Source organism: Chlorocebus sabaeus, chromosome 26 (assembly GCF_047675955.1).
Source record: "Chlorocebus sabaeus isolate Y175 chromosome 26, mChlSab1.0.hap1, whole genome shotgun sequence".
Classification (NCBI taxonomy): domain Eukaryota; kingdom Metazoa; phylum Chordata; class Mammalia; order Primates; family Cercopithecidae; genus Chlorocebus; species Chlorocebus sabaeus.
This window is the reverse complement of record NC_132929.1, coordinates 6,444,085-6,467,774: the sequence shown is the minus strand read 5'-3', so window position 1 is coordinate 6,467,774 and position 23,690 is coordinate 6,444,085. Positions and strand designations below refer to the sequence as shown.

The 23,690-nt window shown below is 42.5% G+C and overlaps 1 protein-coding gene across 3 annotated transcripts in view; it reads right to left on the bottom strand.

The window, feature by feature from the left end:
- The window catches only part of ENTREP2 (endosomal transmembrane epsin interactor 2), a 438,166-nt gene that overhangs the window by 64,948 nt on the left and 349,528 nt on the right, over positions 1-23,690 (bottom strand). For 2 of the 3 annotated variants that reach the window (XM_008017214.3, XM_038009778.2), the window contains exon 4: positions 850-984. The exons of the other annotated variant lie outside the window; for it this stretch is intronic. In XM_008017214.3, the coding sequence (XP_008015405.1) occupies positions 850-984 (135 nt within the window). The remainder of the gene's footprint in view (positions 1-849; positions 985-23,690) is intronic. 3 annotated transcript variants of the gene reach the window in all.

Sequence of the window (23,690 nt, the reverse complement as noted above, 5' to 3'; positions counted from 1 at the left end):
GGCTCAATCTCGGCTCACTGCAACCTCTGCCTCCCAGGTTCAAATGATTCTCCTGCCTCAGCCTCCCAAGTAGCTGGGGCTACAGGCACCCACCACCACGCCTGGCTAATTTTTGTATTTTTAGTAGAGAGGGGGTTTCACCATGTTGGCCAGACTGGTCTCGAACTCCTGACCTCAAGTGATCCGCCTGCCTCAGCCTCCCAAAGTGCTGGGATTACAGGCGTGAGCCACTGCACCCAGCCTGTGCCACATCTTTTTAAAAAGTTTTGGCACAGTTTTATTCAGGGGAAACAGAAGAATTGGGTTCATTCTTCTTATGTATTTTTAAGTAGCCAATTTTGCTTTTCAGAATAAAACACTTGGAAGAAAAAAATAAAATAATATAAACAATTTTTCCAAATCACTTTTTTTAAAAGATCAGATGCTACACATGAGAACAGACTGCACGGGAGACTGTCTGATTTTTTTTTCCTCCAAAAATCTTTTAAAAAGCAAAATAAATCCCTATTTGTTCCCTGATGGTATAACAGCCAAAAATGTCAGAAAAGCCATAGAATGCCTCCCATCAGCATTTGTAAAGACGTCTTTCAATCATTTGCATCCGACTTTGCAGATGTCAGAGGTAGGACAATGAAATGGCAAAAATGCAAAGCGAGATCCAGAAAGCAACACCTTCAAAATCAAAATCTGTAATCCTTTCAAATGTTCTCTGGAAAGATATTCCCTCTCGCATTGAACCTACCCCAGGAAGTTAAGAGCTGAAAGGAATCTATATGATAACAAGGCTTCCTAAACTGTCTGTAAGGCATGGGATGAAATGCATGCACAAGCAGCGCCCAGCGGGGTCACCTTCAAGGTCAGCCTCACAGCGTTGCAGTTCTCCTGCAGCGGGTTCAGCTTCAGCGTCTCCCCGAGGTTGCTGCAGCCGGACGACTGGTGCTGCAGCTCACAGCAGACACACACCTCCACACTGTCAAACTTAATCTAGACAGAGGAACACAGACAGACCTCGCCGTTAACAGGCATTCCGCCCGAGGGTACGCGTGAGTGACACAATTCAGAACACAGGAAAATGGCTCAGTTCAAAGCAGCCTGTTTCAGGGTGTTTAAGTGGTAAAGCAAAATCAATTTCTATTGACCCAGGCCATTAGGAGGACTTCAAATCCTATTTTAAAAAGCTATGTATAAAAAAGTAAAAGTACATTTGAAGAAACTTAAGCTACACATTAGAGAGAATGGCAGGTGGATTGCAAAATGAGATAAAGGTAAATAAACTGAAAATCACTCACGCTGATGTATGCACTGAGATGTGTTATCCTAGCTCTGTGCCTTGGCTCATTCTCCTTCCATAGTCAGAAATGACCTGCCTCTCTTCATGGCCTATCAAACTCCTGCTCATCCATCAAGACCCAACTCCAGCGCCACCCTCGAGGCCTTGCCTGATTTTCCTGCCTCACTGCTACTGAAGACTGACTTCATCCAGCTACAGGTGCATCTTATCACCATAGTATTGATAATGGCAGTAAGTTGTAGGTGTTCAATAAATGTTGAATGAATAAAAATGGCTTGGAAAATGGAAAACCATGGAAGGAAAAAACAATGCATTTCAAGTATTTGAAAAAGCAGTGTTAGATGAAAACAGAGTAAGAGAGTCTCAGTGAGAAGGAAGGGAACAGAGTTACCAGTGCCTAGGAGAAAAGCAGCTTTAAAAAAGTCAAGTCCTAGCCAGGTGTGGTGGTATACCACCTGCATTCATAGCTACTCAGCGGGCCAGGGCAGGAGCATCGCTTGAGCCCAGGAGTTTGAGACCAGGCTGGCTAGGCAACATATTGAGACCCTGTCTCAAAAATACATAGCTAAAAAATAATAAAGTCCTAGATGTAAAACTACTAAAAAAAAGAAAATCAGGCCAGGTGCGGTGGCTCACGCCTGTAATCCTAGCACTTTGGGAGGCTGAGGCAGCCAGATCACGAGGTCAGAAGTTCAAGACCAGTCTGACCAACATGGTGAAACCCCATCTCTACTAAAAATACAAAAACTAGTCGGGCATGGTGGTGTGCACCTGAAATCCCAGCTACTCAGGAGGCTGAGGCAGAAGAATTGCTTGAACCCAGGAGGTGGAGGTTGCAGTGAACTGAGATCGTGCCATTGCACTGCAGCCTGGCTGACAGAGCGAGACTACATCTCAAACAAAAAAAAGTCAGTAAAATCTATGCAATTTTATTCAAAATAACACTGAACATGAAACAAGTTATTTTCCTTAGACTAAGAAGTGCCCTACTTTCCAACAGATAATATGTTTACAGCAGCCAACTCAAAGTACAAATACTTTTCAGACAAATATTGGCCATTTATAACTGTAACAAATAATTTTTCATTGCATGAAGTATTACTGAGGCTGAGGCAATACTTACAAAACCTCCAGGTATCAATGTGTCTGCCTCTCCTAAATACTGGGGGAGGGGTAATGCAGCAACCTCAGAGCCAAGAAATGTGCTGATATTCACCGGAGGAGGTCAGCTTTCACTTTCTCAGGTTAGCTTAAGACTTAGCCCCTGCCACCCCCTGCCACCTCCTGCCACCTCCTGCCACCCCTTGCCACCCCCTGCCCCATGTCAGGTGGGCTTTACGACTGGCTTTCAGCAGTAGAATATGGGTAGAAGTGATAGCTTGCAGGTTCTGAACTCAAGACCTCAACAGGCTTCGTGTTTCTGCACCCTCTCCCTGCAACTTCCAATATACAGCAGGAAAAGAACAGGTTCCAGGGAGCTGCCAGCTCTCCAGCCCCAGGAGGCCCATGGAGCAAGCCCACAGAACTGTTCTGCCCTGTGGTACACGCACACACAGCATTACTAGGTAAGATCAAACCATGTGTTAAATAACTCAAACAAATGATACTCCCACCAGTAGGGTGTGAATTCAGGCTAATCCACACGCTCACCAATGCTTGCTAACGTTGGACTTAGACATTTCTGTCCATGCAGTAGCTAACATAACAGTATCTAATTTGGGGGTGGGTGGGTTTGTTTTCATCTTTGCTCATTTTCTTAACCATTCACATTGTGAAACCTAACACACATACCAAAAAAGTGCACAAAGCAAACATATTCAGTTCAGTGATTTATCATTAACCAGGCACCCATGGGCCCATGGCCATGTTCCTAGAAGGCCTTTCATGCCTCATTCCCTATCATTCCTCCCCCTCGCTGCTCACCACATTCCTTATTTTTTAAATAATCACTTCTAGGCTTCCACCGTGATACATTTACCACTATAGTTTAGTTTCACCTGGTTTTCTAACTTGATATAAACAGAAGCATACAATATTCTTAGTATTTGGCTTCTTTCATTCAAAATTATAAGATTCATCTACCTTACTGTATATAAATATAGTTGATCATGTTCACTGTTGTATATTACATGGGGTGAATATGCTGCCATTTATGTATCTATTCTCTTGCCAATGGACATTTGGATTGTTGCTAATTGTTTTTGCAATAAGATTAATGCTGCTTTGATATTCTGTACTGGTCTGCTGGTACCTACATCTGCATATTTCTTTTGGGTACAAAATACCTATTGATCAGAGCTGCTGGGTCCCTGGGAACGTGCAGCTCTAGCAGAGAATACAAAGTCACTTTCCAAAGTGCCTGTTCCCATTTACGCACTCACCAGCACCGTTCGGGGGTTCCCATGACTCCACACCCTGGCTTGGGCTTGTTTGAGTCTTTTTAATTTTAGCCAAGAAAGTACCGGAAGAGGTACTTCCTCCCTGCAATGAGGGAGTAAGCCAAGGAAAAAAGAGAAGTTGGGATCTAACACAGAAAAGAGAAAGAGGAAGTTCTAAGAAAATGGGAAAAGGATGTCCTCGCATGGTAAATACATAGACTGCCTAGAGGCTGACTTGTCCAGGCTGAAGCAGGAAACAGAGGCTCAATGGAAACGTCTTTAAGAAAATGCAGCTGACAGAAAGCTTGACGGGTAGGACTGTATTCAGAGGAGATTTTCAGTTCTCCTGGGAAGTTTGAGAGTAAATCAGAAACAGAGACACTAAACAAATAATAAAATAAAACAATTTTAACTCAGCATAAAAGACAAGTCATATATAGTCCATGGTTTTGTTACGTATGTGGCTTGCAAATATTTTCTCACAGTCTATAGTTAATCTTTTTATCCTCTCAAAAGGATCATTCATAGAGTAAAGTTTTAAATTTCGATGAAGTCCAACTCATGTATTTTTGCTCCTACACTTTTGGTGTTGATCTAAGAACTCTGCCTAGTCCTAGATCTTTCTCCTATGTTTTTTCTAAATGTTTTATAATTTTAATTTTACATTTGATTGCATGACCCATTTTCAGTCACTTTTAGTGTAAGATATGAGACTTGGGATGAGGTTGATTATTTTTGCCTATAGATGTCCAATTGTTCCAACATTTGTTGAAAAAGCTATCTTTTCTTCGCTGAATTCCTTTTGACTTTTGTCAAAAATTAGTGGGCATATTTGTGTGTCTATATCTGGATTCTCTCTTTGTTCCATTGATCTATCTTTCCACCAATCACGAAGTCTTGATTATTGTGGCTTTAAGTCTGGAAATCAAAAAATTGATTCCTCCCATTTAATTCTTATTTTTCAAAATTATTTCTCTTTCCATATACGTTGTTTTTTTTTTTTTTTTTTTTTTTTTTTGAGACAGATCTTGCTCTGTCACCCAGGCTGGAGCACAGTGGCATGATCTTGGCTCACTGCAACCTCCGCTTCCCAGGTTCAAGCGATTCTCATGGCTCATCCTCCCAGATAGCTGGGATTACAGGCGCACGCCACCATGCCTGGCTAATTTTTGTATTTTTAGTAGAGACAAGGTTTTGACATGTTGGTCAGGCTGGTCTTGGATTCCTGGCCTCAAGTGATCCTCCCACCTCAGCCTTCCAAAGTGCTGGGTGTACAGTCATGAGCCATCACACCTGGTCTCCGTACACATTTTAGAATAAGACTGTCATTGTCTACAAAAAAAAAAATGTTGCTGGGATTTTGATAGGAATTGAATCAAACCCACGTTTTTTTTTCTTTTTTTTTGAGATGAAATTTTCGCTCTCGTTGCCCAGGCTGGAGTGTAATTGCGTGATCTCAGCTCACTGAAACTTCTGCCTTACGGGTTCAAGCAATTCTCCTGCCTCAGCCTCCTGAGTAGCTGGGATTACAGGTGCCCCCCCAACACGCCCAGCTAGTTTTTTTTTTTTTTGTATTTTTAGTAGAGATGGGGTTTCACCATGCTGGCCAGGCTAGTCTCGAACTCCTCACCTCAGGTGATCTGCCCACCTTGGCTTCCCGAAGTGCTGGGATTACAGGCGTGAGGCACTGCGCCCGGCCCAAACTCACATATTAACTGGGGGAAAATTGACATATTTACTACATTGAATTTTCCAATTTATTTATTTCATCATTGTTAAGTAGTTTTCAGTGTACGTTTTGTTAGATTTACACTTATGTATCTTTTTAAGCGATTTTTAATTTCAGTGTCCATATGCTCACTGTTAATATGCAGTATTACTGTTACTATATAGCTCACTATTAATACACAAGAAATATAACTGAATTTTGTATGTTTATTTTGTATCCTACAACCTTGCTGAACTCACTTATTAATTCTAAGAGGCTTGTTTTGTTCCATTTATTTTTTAAAGATTCTTTGAGTTTTCTACATAGAGACTCATGTCATCCACAAACAGGGTTAGTTATATTTCTTCCTTTCTAATCTGTATGCCTTTTATTTTATTTTCTTGCCATACTGCATTGGCTTGAAATTACGTCATTATGTTCTATGTTGAAAAAAATGGCATGAATGAGCATGCTTGCCTCGTTCCTGAGCTTAGGGGAAAAGCATTCAGTCTCCATTAAGTGTGTTAGCTGTAGGTCTTTTGTAGATGCTCTTTTTCACGTTGGGAAGTTCTCTGTGCCTATTTTTCTAAGTTTCCTTTTAGTTATGAAAAGGTGTTCGATTTTGCCAAATGCTTTTTCTGCATCAATTGATATAACCATGTGGTTTCTCTTCTTTAGCCTGTTGATATGATAGAATAAATTGACTGATTTTTGAATATCAAACCAGCCTTGAACCCCTGGAATAAATCCCTCTCGGCAATGATGTATAATTCTTTTCAGACATGTTGAATTTTATTCGTTATTATTTTGTTAAGGATTTTTGTATTTCCATTACATTAATAAGGGATATTGGTCTGTAGTTTTATTTTTCTATGCTGTCTTTGTCTGGTTTTTGGTAGCATGGCAATATTACCGTCACAAAAATCAATCTGGAAATGTTCCTTCTATTTTCTCAGAGAAATTGTTTAGAAATGGTATTAATTCTATAAATGCTTAACAGAATTCTCCAGTGAAACCATCTGGACCTGGAGATTTTGTTTTTGGAAGTTTTAGAATTATAAATTCAATTTCCTTAATAATTATAGGGCTATTCAAATTCTCTATTTCATATTGTATGAATTATGTTAGTGTTTTCCAAGAAACTGATCTATTTCATCTAAGTTGTGAAGTTCATTTGTGTAAAGCCGTTCCTATTATTCCCTTATCATCCTTTTGATGTCTGCTGGGTCTGTAGTTATATACCGGTTTCTTCCCAGATATTGGGAATTTGTGTCTTCTAACTTTTTTTCTTGCTAGAGTTTTGTCAATGTTGTTGATGTGGTCAAAGTATCAGCTCCTTTTTCATTGTTTTTTCTCCATTGGTTTTCTGTCATCTATTTCATTGATTTCTGCTCTTTCATTTATGATTTCCTGCCACCTACTTGCTTTGAGTTGATTATGCTGCTGTTTATCTAGTTTCTGTTTTAATTTTATTTTTAATTGAGAAATAATTCTATACTACATATTTATGGGGTACAGTGTGATGTCTTAGTAATGTTTACATTGCAGAATGATTGAATCAAGCTAATTCACAAATCACCTCACATTTTTAAAAAAAATTTTTATTTTACTTTAAGTTCTGGGATACAGGTGCAGAATGTGCAGGTTTGTTACACAGGTATATATGTGCCATAGTGGTCTGCTGCACCCGTCAACCCATCATCTAGGTTTTAAGTCCCACATGCATTATGTATTTATCCTAATGTTCTCCCTCCCCTTGCCCCATCCCCTGACAGGCCCCGGTGTGTGATGTTCCCCTCCCTGTGTTCATGTGTTCTCACTGTTCTACTCCTACTTATGAGTGAGAACATGCAGTGTTTGGTTTTCTGTTCCTGTGTTAGTTTGCTGAGAATGATGGTTTCCAGCTTCATCCATGTCCCTGCAAAAGGCATGAACTCATTCTTTTTTATGGCTGCATAGTATTCCATGGTGTATATGTGCTACATTTTCTTTATCCAGTCTATCATTGATGGGCATTTGGGTTGGTTCCAAGTCTTTGCTATTGTAAATAGTGCTGCAATAAACATACATGTGCATGTGTCTTTGTGGTAGAATGATTTACAACCCTTTGGGTATATGCCAAGTAATGGGATTGCTGGGTCAAATGGTATTTCTGGTTCTAGGTCCTTGAGGAATCGCCACACTGTCTTCCACAATGGTTGAACTAATTTACACTCCCACCAACAGTGTAAAACCATTCCCAGGGCCGGGCGCGGTAGCTCACGCCTGTAATCCCAGTACTTTGGGAGGCCAAGGCAGGGGATCACGAGGACAGGAGATCGAGACCATCCTGGCTAACATGGTGAAACCCTGTCTCTACTAAAATACAAAAAAACTAGCCAGGCATGGTGGCGGCGCCTGTAGTCCCAGCTACTCGGGAGGCTGAGGCAGGAGAATGGCATGAACCCAGGAGGCAGAGCTTGCAGTGAGCCGAGATCACGCCACTGCACTCCAGCCTGGGTGACAGAGCAAGACTCCATCTCAAAATAACAACAACAACAAAAACAAAAACTGTTCCTATTTCTCCACAGCCTCACCAGCATCTGTTGTTTCCTGCCTTTTTCATAATTGCCATTCTAACTAGTGTGAGATGGTATCTCATTGTGGTTTTGATTTGCATTTGTCTAATGACCAGTGATGATGAGCTTTTTATTCATATTTTTTGGCCGACATATTTATCTTTTTTGTGGTGAAAACATTTAAAATCTACTCTTAAGCACTTTTGAAATATACGATGCATTATTTATTTATTATAGTCATCATCCTGTGAAACAGATCACTAAAACTTACTCCAGTCTAACTGAAATTTTGTACCCTTTGATCTATATCCTCTTTGGCTTCAACTGTTTCCCTTTGCTGTGATCAACTGGACAGGAGTCCAGCTCTCCTGAAACAGGTCACTCTCCTGCATCTCAAAAACATGCAAGGAATTATTTCAGAGGATCCCATCTCTAGACTAGGCATTAAGATTGAAGTAGCTATCATAAACGGCAAGACATTTTCCTCAGTCTGAAGCATCATCCAGGGAAAGGGAGGGAGGATCAGCTTGGCTGGAAAGCACGATTTATCAAATAAAATAACCTTTCAATGACCCCAGGGAGTAGACATCCAAATAAATCTTTTCCATCAGTTATTTCACTGAGTTTGTGATTAATTCTTAGAAAAATTCTGAAAACCTCCTGATTAGTTCTCTGACCTCGACATCTGGGTGTGCAAGTGGCTGACAGATTTATTTCAGGAGTACCCCTCAGTGTTCGGGTCATTGGGAACGACACCGCAGAGCTTTGCAAATGAGGCCACAGTAATTTTTCACAAATCTCTTTGGGGCACTTAACAGCTAGCCTGCCCCTTTATTTACGGTCTATCAGCCTGTCTGGGAGTAGAAAGGGCTTATGCAACAGAAAGAGGGGGATGCCCCCATGATTCTCTTACAGAAGTACAAATGGGATGGGTATGTGACCTTCAGATATTCTCAAAGGTAAGGCAGTGTGGGAAGGCTGAGCCTGCAGGCAGAGCAGGGCAGAGGGCTGGGAAGAGGCTGGCATGCGTCAAGCCCAAGAACTCACAGTGGGCACACTAAGGCCAGTATCCTTGGATGTGAGGAGTCTGTTTCGAGGAGGAAAGAGGCGCAGCATGAGCGACAGAGTCAGACTACTCACAGTCCTAACTGCCATGGAGTGACCCAGGACAAGCCATGTGACCTCTCTGGGCTTCAGGTTCCCGGGCCCCAGTGAGGATCAAATGAGATCAGAAAGGTAAAAATGCAAAGTGTCAACGTTATTTGCTGGTGTTATTGGTGTTGTTATTATTTTCATTAAAGAATAGATTTGTATAAACTAGACCCTAATTTTTTTTTTTCCCAAAGGTTCAAACAAAGCTACGAAAACTAAACCCTAATTTTTAAATTGTGGTAAAATACACACAACATAAAATTTACCATCTTCACCATTTGTCAGCATACAGTTCAGTGGTATGAAACACATTCACCTCGTTGCGCTACCATCATCCCATCACCACCATCCACCTCCACAACATTTTCATCTTTCCAAACTGAAACTCTGTCCCCACTAAACAGACCCCCATTCTCTCCCCCACAGGCCCCCAACAATCCCCATTCTACTTTCTCTCTCTGTGGATTCCCTAGTTCAGGTACCTCCTGCAAGTGGAACCAGGCAGTATTTGTCCTTTTGTGGCTGGCCCATCTCACTCAGCATGTCTTTAAAGTTCATTCATTGTAGCACATGTCCGGGATTTCCTTCCTTTTTAGGGCTGAAGAATGTTCTATCAGATGCATCTACCATATTTTCTTGATCCACTCATCTGTAGATGGACACCTGGGTTGTTTTCAGTGCTTGGCTGCTGTGAATAATGCTGCCATGAACATGGGTGTGCAAATATCTATTTGAGTCCCTGCTTTCAATTCTTTGGGTAAATTCCTAGAAGTGGAATTGCTGGATCATGTGGCAATTCTGTTTAATGTTTTAAGAAAATGTCATAATGTTTTCCACAGCAGTCGTCCCGTTTTATGTTCCACCAAGCGTGTACAAGGCTTCCAGCTTCTCTACATCCTCACCAACACTTCCTTTCTGGGTTTTCAAAAAATCATAGTCATTGCAGTGGGTGTCAGGTGGTATCTCATTGTGGTTTCCATTTGCATTTCCCTAACCATTAGTGATGTTGTGTTCCTTTCCATGTGCTCACTGGCCATTTGTATATATTCTTCGGAGAAATATCTATTTAAGTCCTTTGCCTGTTTTTAAACTGGGTTGTCTGTGTTCTTGTTGAGCTGCAGGAGTTATTTATACATTCTGGATATTAACCCCTTATCAAATATATGATTGGTAAGTATTTTCACCCATGGAGCCTCTTATCTCCGCTGATGGTGTTCTGTGATGAACAGAAGTCAACTCAACTTTTTGAATACTTCTAGGTTTCCATCACTTTGACAAAAACTCTCAGTAACCTGATGATTCCTCCCTAACCCAGTAATTTTTGCTTCCTTTGTCTCAAGAATGAGCCACCTTAAGTCCTGCTGCAGAGGTAAGCAACTCACTTGCCTCACTCTGTCCTTGTCCTGCTTTCTGAGCAATGCCACTGTTCTGCAGCATCCCTGTTGGAGGTGGGAGAGGGTCCCCACAACACCAGCCCCAATGACACAGGACCACCTAACTGCCTTACTCTGGACTACTACAGCAAATACCACAGACGGGGTGGCTTATAAACAGTAGACATTTATTTCTCAGAGTTCGGAAGCTGGGAAGCCCAGGATTAAAACACCAGCAGATTTGGTGTATGGTGACGTACTGGTTCACAGATGGGTCACTGTGTCCTCACCTGGCAGAAGAGGCGAGGGAGTTTTCTGGAACTTCTATTATAAAGACACTAACCCACTCGTGCGGACTCCACCCGCATGACATAATCACCTCCCAAGGACCCCACCTCCTAATACCATCACCTTGGAGGTTAGAATTTCAACACAGCAATTCGCGGGGGACACAAATATTCAGACCACAGCAAAAGCCCTTATGCTGGTGATGCTCAAGGCACTTAAAGGCACTGGTAAGACCCCAAAATCACCAGTAATCACAGTGCAACATGGCAGGACCCTGATGACATTATGCTAAGTGAAAGAGGCCAGACACCAAAGATTGTACCCCACATGATTCCATTCAACGTCCAGAACAGGAAAACCCACAGGGACAGAAAGCAGCTTAGTAGTTGTCTCGGACTCAGTCGGGAACAGGGGCCAATCCAGGGGTGGGACATAAAGGGTATGGGATGTCTTTTTGAGGTGATGAAAATGCTCTAAAATTGACTGTGGTGACGCACATTCAGTAAATATACTAAAAACCACTGAATTTTAAACCTTAAGTGGGTGTAATTATATCACAGTAAATGTGAATTATATCACAATAAAGGTGTTTCAGAAAAAGAAATTACCACCACATGTGATTACTAACTTAATTTAGTTTGGATGGTTTTAATCCCTTCCGTGTTCTGCCTAAACATTTTATATTCACACGTGTGTCACCAACATAAGAAGTTTGAGATCAGTTAAAACTACCTTCACCACCGTCTCCCCAGTGTAACCTCCGGATCAGCATAGAGGTGCTCCCTGGGTTGGATGACAGGGAGCGCTTCCCCTCGTGGGGTTCGAATCCATTCGCCCAGCAGCTCCTGCAGCACTGTCCTCATCCGGCCCCTCCAGCTCTTCCTCACTCCAGAGGACCAGGGACTGGGCACCTGTTTGTTCCTGGAGAGGTGCTGAATCTGGTCCCCACCAGGCCTGGGGACAAAGCTGGCCCATCACTGGGGGATTTCCCTGTACTACACAATGGGCGTGGAAGTGTGGAAGCATGTGGTCCGGCGTTGCGTCCAGAGTTAGTTCCTGCTGGTGGGTTCGTGGTCACGTTGACTTAAAAGAATGAAGCCACGGATCTTCCCGGCGAGTGTTACAACTCTTAAAGATGGCACGGACCCAAATAGTGAGTAGCAGCAAGTTTTATGGCCAAGTGCGAAATGACAAAGCTTTCACAAGCAGCGGGAACAGTTGCCGCTGCTGGCTGGGGTGGCCAGCTTTTATTCCCTTCTTTGTCCCCGCCCATGTTCCCTTTCTGTCCTATCAGAATGCCCTTTTCTCAATCCTCCTCGCGATTGGCTACTTTTAGAATCCTGTTGATTGGTGCATTTTACAGAGCGCTGATTTGGTGCGTTTTAAAGAGCTCTGATTGGTGCATTTTACAAACCTAGCTACAGGGTGCTGATTGGTGTGTTTTACAATCCTCTGGTAAGACAGAAAAGTTCTCCAAGTCCCCACTTGACCCAGGAAGTCCAGCTGGCTTCACCTCTCTCTTCCTTACTCCAGAGCACCAGGGACTGGGCACCTGTTTGTTTTTGGAGAGGTGCTGAATCCAGTCCCTGCCAGGCCTGGGGACAAAGCCAGCCCATCAGTTGGGGGGTTTCCCTTTTCTGCACAGTGGGCGTGGAAGCATGTGGACTGGCCTGTCACTGAGGGATCTCCCCCAGCCTCCCCACTAGGTTGGGAATGCAGTCCTCAGTGGGGGTCACCCCACCTTCCCTGCCAAGGTAGGGACACAAACCCCCACACTGGCCCCTCCTAGCCCAGCTCTCCCCTGGGGGGCCTACAAATGCCAGGATTCCTGAGAATTGAGACTCCCTTTTGTGTCCCCTATAGCAGAGATGGCAAACACAGAACACACATCCCACCATTTCCCACTTTTGCTTTCACCCTCTCCTCCCCCTACCCCGAGTCCAGATAACAGCCTCAGAATCCTACTCAACACACTGTTCTGGGCACTTAATGCCAGGCAGAGGAAGCTGGCGCACAACGTGAAACCTACTTGCCAACCCTGCCCTACCTATAAGTAGACAGGGCCAAAAATAAGAGAAAATAAAATACTTCCGACTAAATACATAAAGACATTGTAAAATGTTGATGCTTACTAAGAGGGAATTAGCTGACTCCTTAAATGTGTCATCTACTTTGAAATGATCTAGAAATGCTGGCGAATAGGGCGGCCTCAGAGTGCTCTCAAGCCTCTGTCCAGCCACAGGGGAAGCAATTCTCTCTGTGCTTCTGCAGGAAGTGACAGCTGAGGTTTGAGGGAGCACACCACAGATGTCAGATTCCTCAGTAAACAGAACTCACATACACCCCTGGTGGGAGTGAAAATTAACAGGGACAACTTTGGAAAACAGTTTGGCAGTATCTACCAAAGCTAAACATACCTATACCTACCTACCTATAGGTATACCCTATAACCCAGAGACTTCACTCTGGTGTAACCAACAGATGGATGTTCATCCGAAGCAATACACGAGAATAGCGACGCCTGTGCATCCATGATAGCCTCACACTGGGAGGAGAGTGGGGAAAACACACTGTGATGTACTCACACGATGGAAAACAGGAAACCAGAGCTATGTGCAATAAGATGATTGAATCTAACTGACATGTTGAAAGAAAAAAGCAAGAAACAAAAGGGTCAGTTACATATGATTCTATTTATAAAGCTGAAAGCCAGTAAGAATTCTTCCGTGACATTAGAAGTTAGGGTAGCAGGTGCCTATGGAGAATGTGGTGTGAGTAACCGGGAGAAGGAAGGGTGGGGCTCCCGGGAAGCTGGAGATGTTTTACTTCTGATCTAAATGTCTGTTCCATGGGCTTGGTCACCTGCCAAGAGTCATTGGGTTCCATACTTAAAATGCGTGCTTTCTTCTCTGGCTATGTCTGAGCTAACACAGAGGATTAATTTTTCAAAAATACACAAACCTGTCTGGTCGTGGTGGCTCACGCCTGTAATCTCAGCACTTTGGGAGGCCAAGGTGGGCAGACTGCCTGAGGTCAGGAGTTAGAGACCAGCCTGGCTAACATAGTGAAACCCCATCTCTACTAAAAATACAAAAATTAGCCGGGCGTGGTGGTGGGCACCTGTAATCCCAGCTACTTGGGAGGCTGAGGCAGGGAAATCACTTCAACCCGGGAGTCAGAGGTTGCTATGGGCTGAGATCACCCCACTGCACTCCAGCCTGGGCAACAGAGAGAGACTCCATCTCAAAACAAAATCAAAAACAAATAAAAAATACACAAATAGTCTGGGGGAGAGTCTGTTGCTTATGACTGAGTGGACCTCAAGACCTGCCTCAGTTTCCCACAGAGACAGAAGGACCATGGTCATGAGGAGACCTTCCAGGGATGGTGGAAGCAAAAAAGAAAGTCGCGTTTTGATTCTGGTTCCTCTGCCTGGAATGTGCGGGTCTCACACGGGGAAAAGGTGGGCTTCTTCCAAGACTCAGCCTGAGCATCTTCCTCTGCTCTCGGCGACTGAGTTTCCCTCTCCCCGTGAGTCTCTCTGTGCCCCGGTACCCCTGCAGGGTCACTCTACTCAGCTGTCACCCCATCAGAGCACAAACTACTCCCTGGCATGTGGTGGCTGCTCACAACTGACTCTGAAATGAGTGGATGGATGTAAAAACAAAAAAGTGGGAGGCAAAAGTGTCACCTGGGTTAATTCAACTGGATTTTAAAGGTTTCAAGAAGGTTTTGTATAATGCTTTTTACTTTCTGCATTTTAAGATGTGTTGACATCTTGGGGTCTACTAATCCAGGAGAGACTGCCCCTCGCAGGGCTAGCTGATTCCTTCAGATAGTAAGCAACTCTCTTGCAAGCCCACTCTTCCTATGCAGACCAACCAATCCACAGCTCACACCTCCAACCACGCCCTTCATTTAACTCTCACAACTAAGCCACTATTTCCCCTGCCCTAAATCATCCCAGGGCCAGGTAAGGTACTAGACAACTGGGGGCTACTCCTACAGCCAACAGGTCAAACCAGCCAATTCTAACATGGCTCAAACATGCCTGCACATTCTTCCCCACAAAAAACACAATCAAGGATCTGGCCCATGCTGTCCCCTAGGTCAGGGGTCCCAAAACCCTGGGCCACAGACCAGTCCCAGTCCTTGACCCGTTAGGAACTGGGTCTCACAGCAGGAGGCAAGCGGTGGGTGAGCATTACTGCCTGAGTTCCGCCTCCTGTCAGATCAGCAGCAGCATTATATTCTCACAGGAGTGTGATTCCTGTTGTGAACTGTGCATGCAAGGGATCTAGGTGGCACACGCCTTATGAGAATCTAATGCCTGATGATCTGAGGTGGATCAGTTTCATCTATAACCATCCCTGACCTGCACCCTCCCCCAGTTCGTGGAAAAATTGTCTTCCACAAAACTGGTCCCTGGTGCTAATATGGTTGGGGACTGCTGCCCTAGATCCCTCCGAGCTTCTCTGTGTGGTCTTGCCTGGGTAGCACAGCCCTTCCTCTTGGAAACTGTGAGTAATAAACTTTTCTTTCAAAGAAGTGGTCTCTGTGTCTGGCATCCCACCATAATGGACTACAACAAATCCCAGGTACCTTTTAAAATAGGCTTGCAATGTAAAGATGATACATCCTTCTCTAACCATCTCTTATCCCAATTCATCTCTTTGCCACGTATATTTTCAATAGACACCTGTGCTTTAAATGCATTCAGATGTCCCAGAATGCAATCCATGGGTATGAACTGTGCAAATACCACATGTTACTCTTAACACTTAGGATCAGATGATTAATAGAAGGGGATTTTCTGTAAAATATGCAGTTATTCAGGTTACTACATAATAATGGCAAGAGTAAAAAATCAAATTATTTCTTCAGTCTTTTACTAGGAAGATTTCTGCATTTTGTTTTTGCTACTGCTATAAATGAGGGAGGCCTCATTTGTCCTACAGTAAAATGATGAAAATCTGCCCATCATCCCCTCTACGGTGAAGCTAGTGGAGAGTCACGGTATTCTGCGACCATCGTGCTGTGCGACAGAGTGCACCCAACCACCTCTCAGACACACTCACTGTGTGCCCTACACAGGAAACACCAGCCAAGGTGGGTGAGGGACAGGCAGATGGCTCGGGAAGCTCATGTGATGGAAAGGCCACCCCTGGGGCCCCACTCAGGCTCTTCCAGCATGGTGCTAGGTGCCACGCCGAGCCCCTCGCTGGTTTGCGGTTGAGGGCCTGGACAGCCCAGGAGCCCAGGTGCAGGGTTCAGACAGCTCATAGCCTCAGCCCTGAGGTTGCTCCACAAGCCCCTCCCAGCATGGCTCAGTCCCTGCTCCAGTGACTTCAGATCTATGTCTCACTTCACTTCAGAATTCTTTAGGACAAATCGTTCTCAGAATATGGGAAATTACTTTCTCTTGTCTGACTGCCCTGGCTAGGACTTCAGTAGTATGTTGAAGCAGAGTGGTCAGAGTGGGCATCCTTGTCTTGTTCCTGTTCTCAGAGGGGATGCTTTCAACTTTTCCCCATTTGGTATTATGTTGGCTGTGGGGTTGTCATAGATGGCTTTTATTACAGTGAGGTATGTCATTTGTATACCGATTTTGCTGAGAGTTTTAATCATAAAGGGATGCTGGATTTGTTGAATGCTTTTTCTGCATCTATTGAGATGATCATGTGATTTTTGTTTTTAATTCTGTTTATGTGGTGTGTCACATTTATTGACTTGCATATGTTAAACCATTTCTACATCCCTGGTATGAAACCTACTTGATCATGGTGGATTATCTTTTTGATATGTTGTTGGATTCAGTTAGCTAGTATTTTGTCAAGGATTTAGCATCTATGTTCATCAAGAATATCAGTCTGTAGTTTTCTTTTTCGATTATGTCCTTTCCTGGTTTTGGTATTAGGGTGATGCTGGCTTCATAGAATGAATTAGGGAGGGTTCCTCCTTTCTCTATCTTGTGGGACAGTTTCAAAAGGATTGGTACCAATTCCTTTTTGAATATCTGGTAGAATTTTGCTATTAATCCATCTGGTCCTGGACTTTTTTTTGTTGGTAATTTTTTTAAAGTGTCATTGCAATCTTGCTGCTGGTTATTGGTCTGTTCAGGGTATCTAATTCTTCCTGACTTACGCTAGGACGGTTGTATTTTTCCAGGAATTTATCCATCTCTTCTAGGTTTTCTAGTTTATGTGCGCAAAGTTGTTCACCTTGAATGATCTTTTGTATTTCAGTGATGTCAGTTGTAATACCTCCCGTTTCATTTCTTAATGAGCTTATTTGGGTTTTCTCTCTTTTCTTGGTTAATCTTGCTAATGGTCTATCAATTTTACTTATCTTTTCAAAGAACCAGCTTTTTGTTTCATTTATCTTTTGTATTTTTTTGTTTCAATTTCATTTAGTTCTGCTCTGATCTTGGTTATTTCCTTTATTTTGCTGGGTTTGTTATTTCCTTTCTTTTGCTGGTTCTTGTTTATCTAGTTCCTTGAGATGTGACCTTAGAGTGTCAGTTTGTGCCCTTTCAGTCTTTTTGATGTAGGCGTTTAGGGCTATGAACTTTCCTCTTAGCACTGCCTTTGCTGCATCCCAGAGGTTTCGATAGTTTGTGTCACTACTGTCGTTCAGTTTGAAGAATTTTTTAATTTCCATCTTGATTTCGTTTTTGACCCAAGTCTCATTCAGGAGCAGGTTATTTAATTTCCATGTATCAGCATGGTTTTGAAGATTCCTTTTGGAGTTGATTTCCAGTTTCATTCTACTGTGGTCAAAGAGAGTGCTTGATATAATTTTAATTTTCTTAAATTTAGTGAGGCTCGTTTTATGGCCTATCGTATGGGCTAACTTGGAGAAAGTTCCATGTGCTGTTGACTGAATGTGTATTCTGTGGTTCTTGGATGAAATGTTCTGTATATATTTGTTATGTACATATGTTCCAGGGTATAGTTTAAATCCATTCTTTCTTTGTTGACTTTCTGTCTTGATTACCTGTCTCATGTTGTCAGTGGAGTATTGAAGTCCCCCACTATTATTGTGTTGCTGTCTATCTCATTTCTTAGGTCTGTTAGTAATTGTTTTATAAATTTTGGAGCTCCAGTGTTAGGTGCATATATGTTTAGGACTGTAATATTTTCCTTTGGACAGGAAAATATCATTTGTGATTATTAATACCAAGTGTCAACTTGGATTGAAGGATACAAAGTATTGATCCTGGGTGTGTCTGTGAGGGTGCTGCCAAAGGAGATTAACATTTGAATCAGTGGGCTGGGAAAGGCAGACCCACCCTTAATCTGGGTGGGAACAATCTAATCAGCTGCCCATGTAGATGGAATATAAGCAGGCACAAAAATGTGAAAAAGAGAGCCTGGCCTAGCCTCCCAGCCTACATCTTTCTCTTGTGCTGGATTCTTCCTGCCCTCAAACATCAGACTCCAAGTTCTTCAGTTTTGGAACTTGGACTGGCTCTCCATGCTCCTCAGCCTGCAGATAGCCTATTGTGAGACCTTGTGATCATGTGAATAATAAACTCATATATATATATTCCATTAGTTCTGTCCCTCTAGAGAACCTAGACTAATACACCATTATATAAATGTCCCACTTTGTCTCTTTTAACTGCTGTTGCTTTAAGGTTTGTTTTGTCTGATAGAAGAATAGCTATCCCTGCTCCCTCTTGGTGTCAATTTGCGTGAAATGCCTTTTTCCACCTCTTTAAGTTTATGTGAGTCCTTCTGTGTTAGGTGAGCTCCTAAAGGCAGCAGATGGTTGTTGAGTTCTGATGCTCCTGAAGCATCCGAGTTCTGAGTCTCCTGAAGGCAGCAGTTGGTTGGTGAGTTCTTATCTATTCTGCGGTTCTGTATCTTTTAAGTTGAGCATTTAGGCTGTTTACATTCAATGTTAGTATTGAGATGTGAGGTACCATTGCATTCACTGTGCTATTTGTTGCCTGTGTACTTTTTTTGTTTTGTTTTTGTTTTTTAATTTGTATTTTTGTTTTATAGGTCCTGTGTGATTTATGTTTTAAAGAGGTTCTGTTTTGATGTGTTTCCAGGATTCGTTTGAAGATTTAGAACGCCTTTTAGCAGTTCTTGTAGTGGTGGCTTGGTAGTGGTGAATTCTCTCAGCATTTGTTTATCTGAAAAAGATGGTATCTTTCCTTCATATATGATGCTTAGTTTCACTAGATACAAAATTCTTGGCTGATAATTGTTTTGTTTCAGGAGGCTGAAGATAGGACCCTGATCCCTTCTAGCTTGTAGGGTTTCTTCTGAGAAATCTGCTGTTAATCCATTAGGTTTTCATTTATAGGTTACCTAGTGCCTCTGTGTCACAGCTCTTAAGATTCTTTCCTTTGTCTAACTTTGGATAACCTGATGACAATGTGCCTAGGTGATGATCTTTTTGTGATGAATTTCCCAGGTGTTCTGTGTGTTTCTTGTACTTGGATATCTAGGTCTCTAGCAAGGCTGGGGAACATTTCCTCTATTATTCCCCCAAATATGTTTTCTAAGTTTTAGAATTTGCTTCTTCCTTAGGGACACTGATTATTCTTAGGGTTGGTCATTTAACATAGTCCCAGACTTCTTGGAGGCTTTGTTCATATTTTCTTTTTCTTTGTTGGACTGGGTTCATTTGAAGACCTTGTCTTCAAGCTCTGAATTTCTTTCTTCTACTTGTTGAATTCTATTCCTGAGACTTTCCAGAGCACTTTGCATTTCTATAACTGTGTCCACTGTTTCCTGAATTTTTGATTGTTTTTTCCTTATGCTGTCTATTTCCATGAATATTTCTCCCTTCACTTCTTGTATTGTTTTTTGGATTTCCTTACAACAGGATTTGTCTTTCTCTGGTGCCTCCCTGGTTTGTCTAATAACTAATCTCCTGAATTCTTTTTCAGGTAAATCAGGGATTTCTTCTTGGTTTGGATCCATTGTTGGTGAACTACTGTGATTTTTTGGGAGTATTAAAGAACACTGTTTTGTCATATTACCAGGGTTGGTTTTCTGATTCCTTCTCATTTGGGTAGGCTCTGTCAGAGGGAAGGTCTAGGGCTGAAGGCTGTTGTTCAGATTCTTTGTTTCCCATGGGGTGTTCCCTTGGTGTGGTAATCTCCCTCTTTGCCTATGGATGTAGCTCCTATGAGCAGAACTGCAGTGATTGTTGTCTGTCTTCTGGGTCTGGCCACCCAGCAAGTTCTATCAGGCTCCAGGATGGTACTTGGGGTGGTCTGCACAGAGTTCTGTGATATGAACCATCTATGGGTCTCTCAGCGTGGATACCCGTGCCTGTTCCAGTGGAGATGGCAACGGGGTGCAATGGACTGACTATGTGAGGGTTCTTAGCTTTGGTGGTTTAATGCTCTATTTTTGTGCTGGTTGGCCTCCTGCCAGGAGGTAGCACTTTCCAGAAAGCATTGGCTGTGGTGGTTTAGAGAGGAACCCATGGTGGGCAGGGCCCTAGAACTCCCAAGAGTACATGCCCTTTGTCTTCACATCCCATGCTCATGGATGGGTAGAATCAACATTGTGAAAATGACCATACTGCCAAAAGCAATCTACAAATTCAATGTAAGCCCCATCAAAATACCACCATCACTCTTCATAGAATTAGAAAAAACAATTCTAAAATTCATAGTCAAAGCAAGACTAAGCAAAAAGAACAAATCTGGAGGCATCACACTACCTGATTTCCAACTATACTATATGGCACAGTCACCAAAACAGCATGGTACTGGTATAAAAACAGGCACACAGACCAATGGAATAGAATAGAGAACCCAGAAATAAACCCAAATATTTACAGCCAACTGATCTTTGACAAATCAAACAAAAACATAAAGTGGGGAAAGGACACCCTTTTCAACAAATGGTGCTGGGGTAACTGGCTAGCCACATGAAGGAGAATGAAACTGGATCCTCATCTCTCACTTTATACAAAAATCAACTCAAGATGGATTAAAGACTTAAATCTAAGACCTGAAACTATAAAAATTCTAGAAGATAACTTTGGAAAAAGCCTTCTAGATGTTGGCTTAGGCAAGGAATTCATGACCAGGAACCCAAAAACAAATGCAATAAAAACAAAGATAGTCAGGACTTAATTACACTAAAGAGCTTTTGCACGGTCAAAAGAACAGTCATCAGAGTAAACAGACAACCCACAGGGTAGCAGAACATCTTCACAGTCTATACATCTCACAAAGGGCTAATTGCCAGAATCTACAATGAACTCAAACAAATCAGTAAGAGAAAAAAACAAACAAACAAAAAAAAAACAATCCCATCAAAAAGTAGGCTAAGGACATGAATAGACAATTATCAAAAGATATATATATACAAATGACCAACAAACATGAAAAAATGCTCAACATCGTTAATGATCAGGGAAATGCAAATCAAAACCATAATGCAATATCATCTTACTCCTGCAAGAATGGCCATAATCAAATCAAAAAATAGTACATGTTGCCATGGATGCCGTGATCAGGGAGCACTTCTACACTGCTGGTGGGAATGTAAACTAGTACAACCACTATGGAAAATAGTGTGGAGATTCCTTAAAGAACTAAAAGTAGAACTACCATTTATTTGATCCAGCAACCCCACTCCTGGGTATCTATGCAGAGGAAAAGAAGTGACTGTATGAAAAGGATACTTGCACACGCATGTTTATAGCAGCACAGTTCACAACTGCAAAATTGTGTAAGCAATTCAAATGCCCATCAGTCAATGAATGTAAAAAGGAACTGTGGTGTATATATACATATATATATGATGGAATTCTACTCAGCCATAAAAAGGAATTAATGGCATTTACAGTGACCTGGATGAGATTGGAGACTATTATTCTAAGTGAAGTAAATCAGGAATGGAAAACCAAACATCGTATGTTCTCACTTATATGTGGGAGCTAAGTTATGAGGATGCAAAGGTATAATAATAATACAATGGACTGTGGGTACTTGAGGGGAAAAGTAGGCAGGGGGTGAGGGATAAAGAACTACAAATAGGGTACAGTTACGCTGCTCTGGTGACGGGCGCACCAAAATCTCACAAATCGCCACTGAAGATCTTACTCATGTAACCAAATACCACCTGTTCCCCAATAACTTACGGAAAAATAAAAAATAAAAATAAATAAAAAAGAAAATTGGAAATTAAAGCTTTAAGTAGAGAGGAGAGACAGTAGACCAGAGGCTGCCGTGCTTAATGGCAGCAGCCCTGGCCGCCTGCCTGATTTCTAGGGCTTATTCGAAGCTGTGGGCTGGGGAGCCCTGCTCGGGTGGCTCAGGGGTCTGCTTGGGCTGTCTCCAGTGCCCAGCATAGAACCTTCAGGGGCTCGGCACCCCCAAGGCCTGGCCTACTAGTTTTCATTCAGCACATGTGAATCCAGAGAAACCAGGATCAGAAACGTTCCTACCAGGTTTGTTATGATTCTGTCCGAGCTCATCAGAATTTAAATTTTTACCTTTAAATGCACGTTATTTTTGGCTGTGCATTGCTTTTATCATCATATTTTATGCAAAGAAGCCTGGCCTTTATGACTGATCAGTGTTTGTGATTTTCACTTTTCATGCAATTAAAGCCTATTAGAACACGGGCACGTGGCACAGGAAATGCACTCATGTGGCCGAGGAAGGAGAGGAGCTGCCGCATTCTTTGTATCTAATTACGCTTGATCTGCTAAGTGTGTTTCTACCTGCTCCACGGGAACGGTGGGAAACTTACATCAAAAAATATATATCCAAAGGAATTTGGGACTCCTTTAAAATCTCAAATCTGATGAGAATCTAGGGTTTTGTTTGGTGCATGAATGTGTATACACAAAACACTTAGAAAAAAGTTATTTAATTCCAGAAAATAGAACTTTCATCATGTAAATCATACAATTAAGTCTTATAACATTCGTTGACCTTTTAAGGAAAAAAAAAAAAACTATCTGCTTTTCATTTCTAGCCTCAGATATTTCACCTTTGTTTTGGTCTTCGTTTCATCATATTCCGTTTGCTAATTCATCTGCTGCTGTGCAACAGACGCTCCAATTATTTGTGAAATAGTAGATCTGAGTCACAGGCTTTTAATTCTTCATTTCATGTGTACCATCGTGATGAGGGAGAGAAAGACAGGATGAGAATAAATCTGAGGACTGTGGGAATCTGCGATGCCAGCTGGAACTCCTGCCAAGAAGGAAACTGTCTAGTGAGAGCACCAAGCCAGAATCCTGAGTTCTCTTTGAAGGCATGTCTTCCCAGGACATGGTAACCATTCCTACAGCCCTGGGAATTTTCACACCACCTTTTAATGCAAATTTCTTTCTTTTTTTTTTTTTTTGAGACAGAGTCTCACTCTGTTGCCCAGGCTGGAGTGCAGTGGCACAATCTTGGCTCACTGCAACCTCTGCCTCCTGGGTTCGAGCGATTCTCCTGCCTCAGCCTCCCGAGTAGCTGGGACTACAGGTCCCTGCCACCACGCCCAGCTAATTTTTGTATTTTTAGTGGAGATAGGGTTTCACTGTGTTGGCCAGGCTGGTCTCGAACTCCTGACCTCATGATCCACCCACCTCGGCCTCCCAAAGTGTTGGGATTACAAGCGTGAGCCACCGCAGCCGACACTTTCAAGGACAACCTAGCTTGCTGAGTTAGGAACGTTTACACAAGCCTCCTCTTGAACAGGAAAATAAGACTGCCACTCCTGAGGCGCTCTTATCACACGAGAGACGTGGAATAAGTTAGAGATCCCTCCTCCCTGCCTTGCCTTGTCTCCTTCTGAGACTCTTCTGTTAATCATGTAGACGTGCACTTTTAGGCCCGACTCAGAAATTTCATTAATTAGCACGGTCATCAAAGTAGAGCTCCGTTTTGCTGACAGAAAGGGAGAAAGGGCTAAAGAGAATTGTGCTGGGTAACAGGAAAATAAGGAACATTGTGCGATTTTC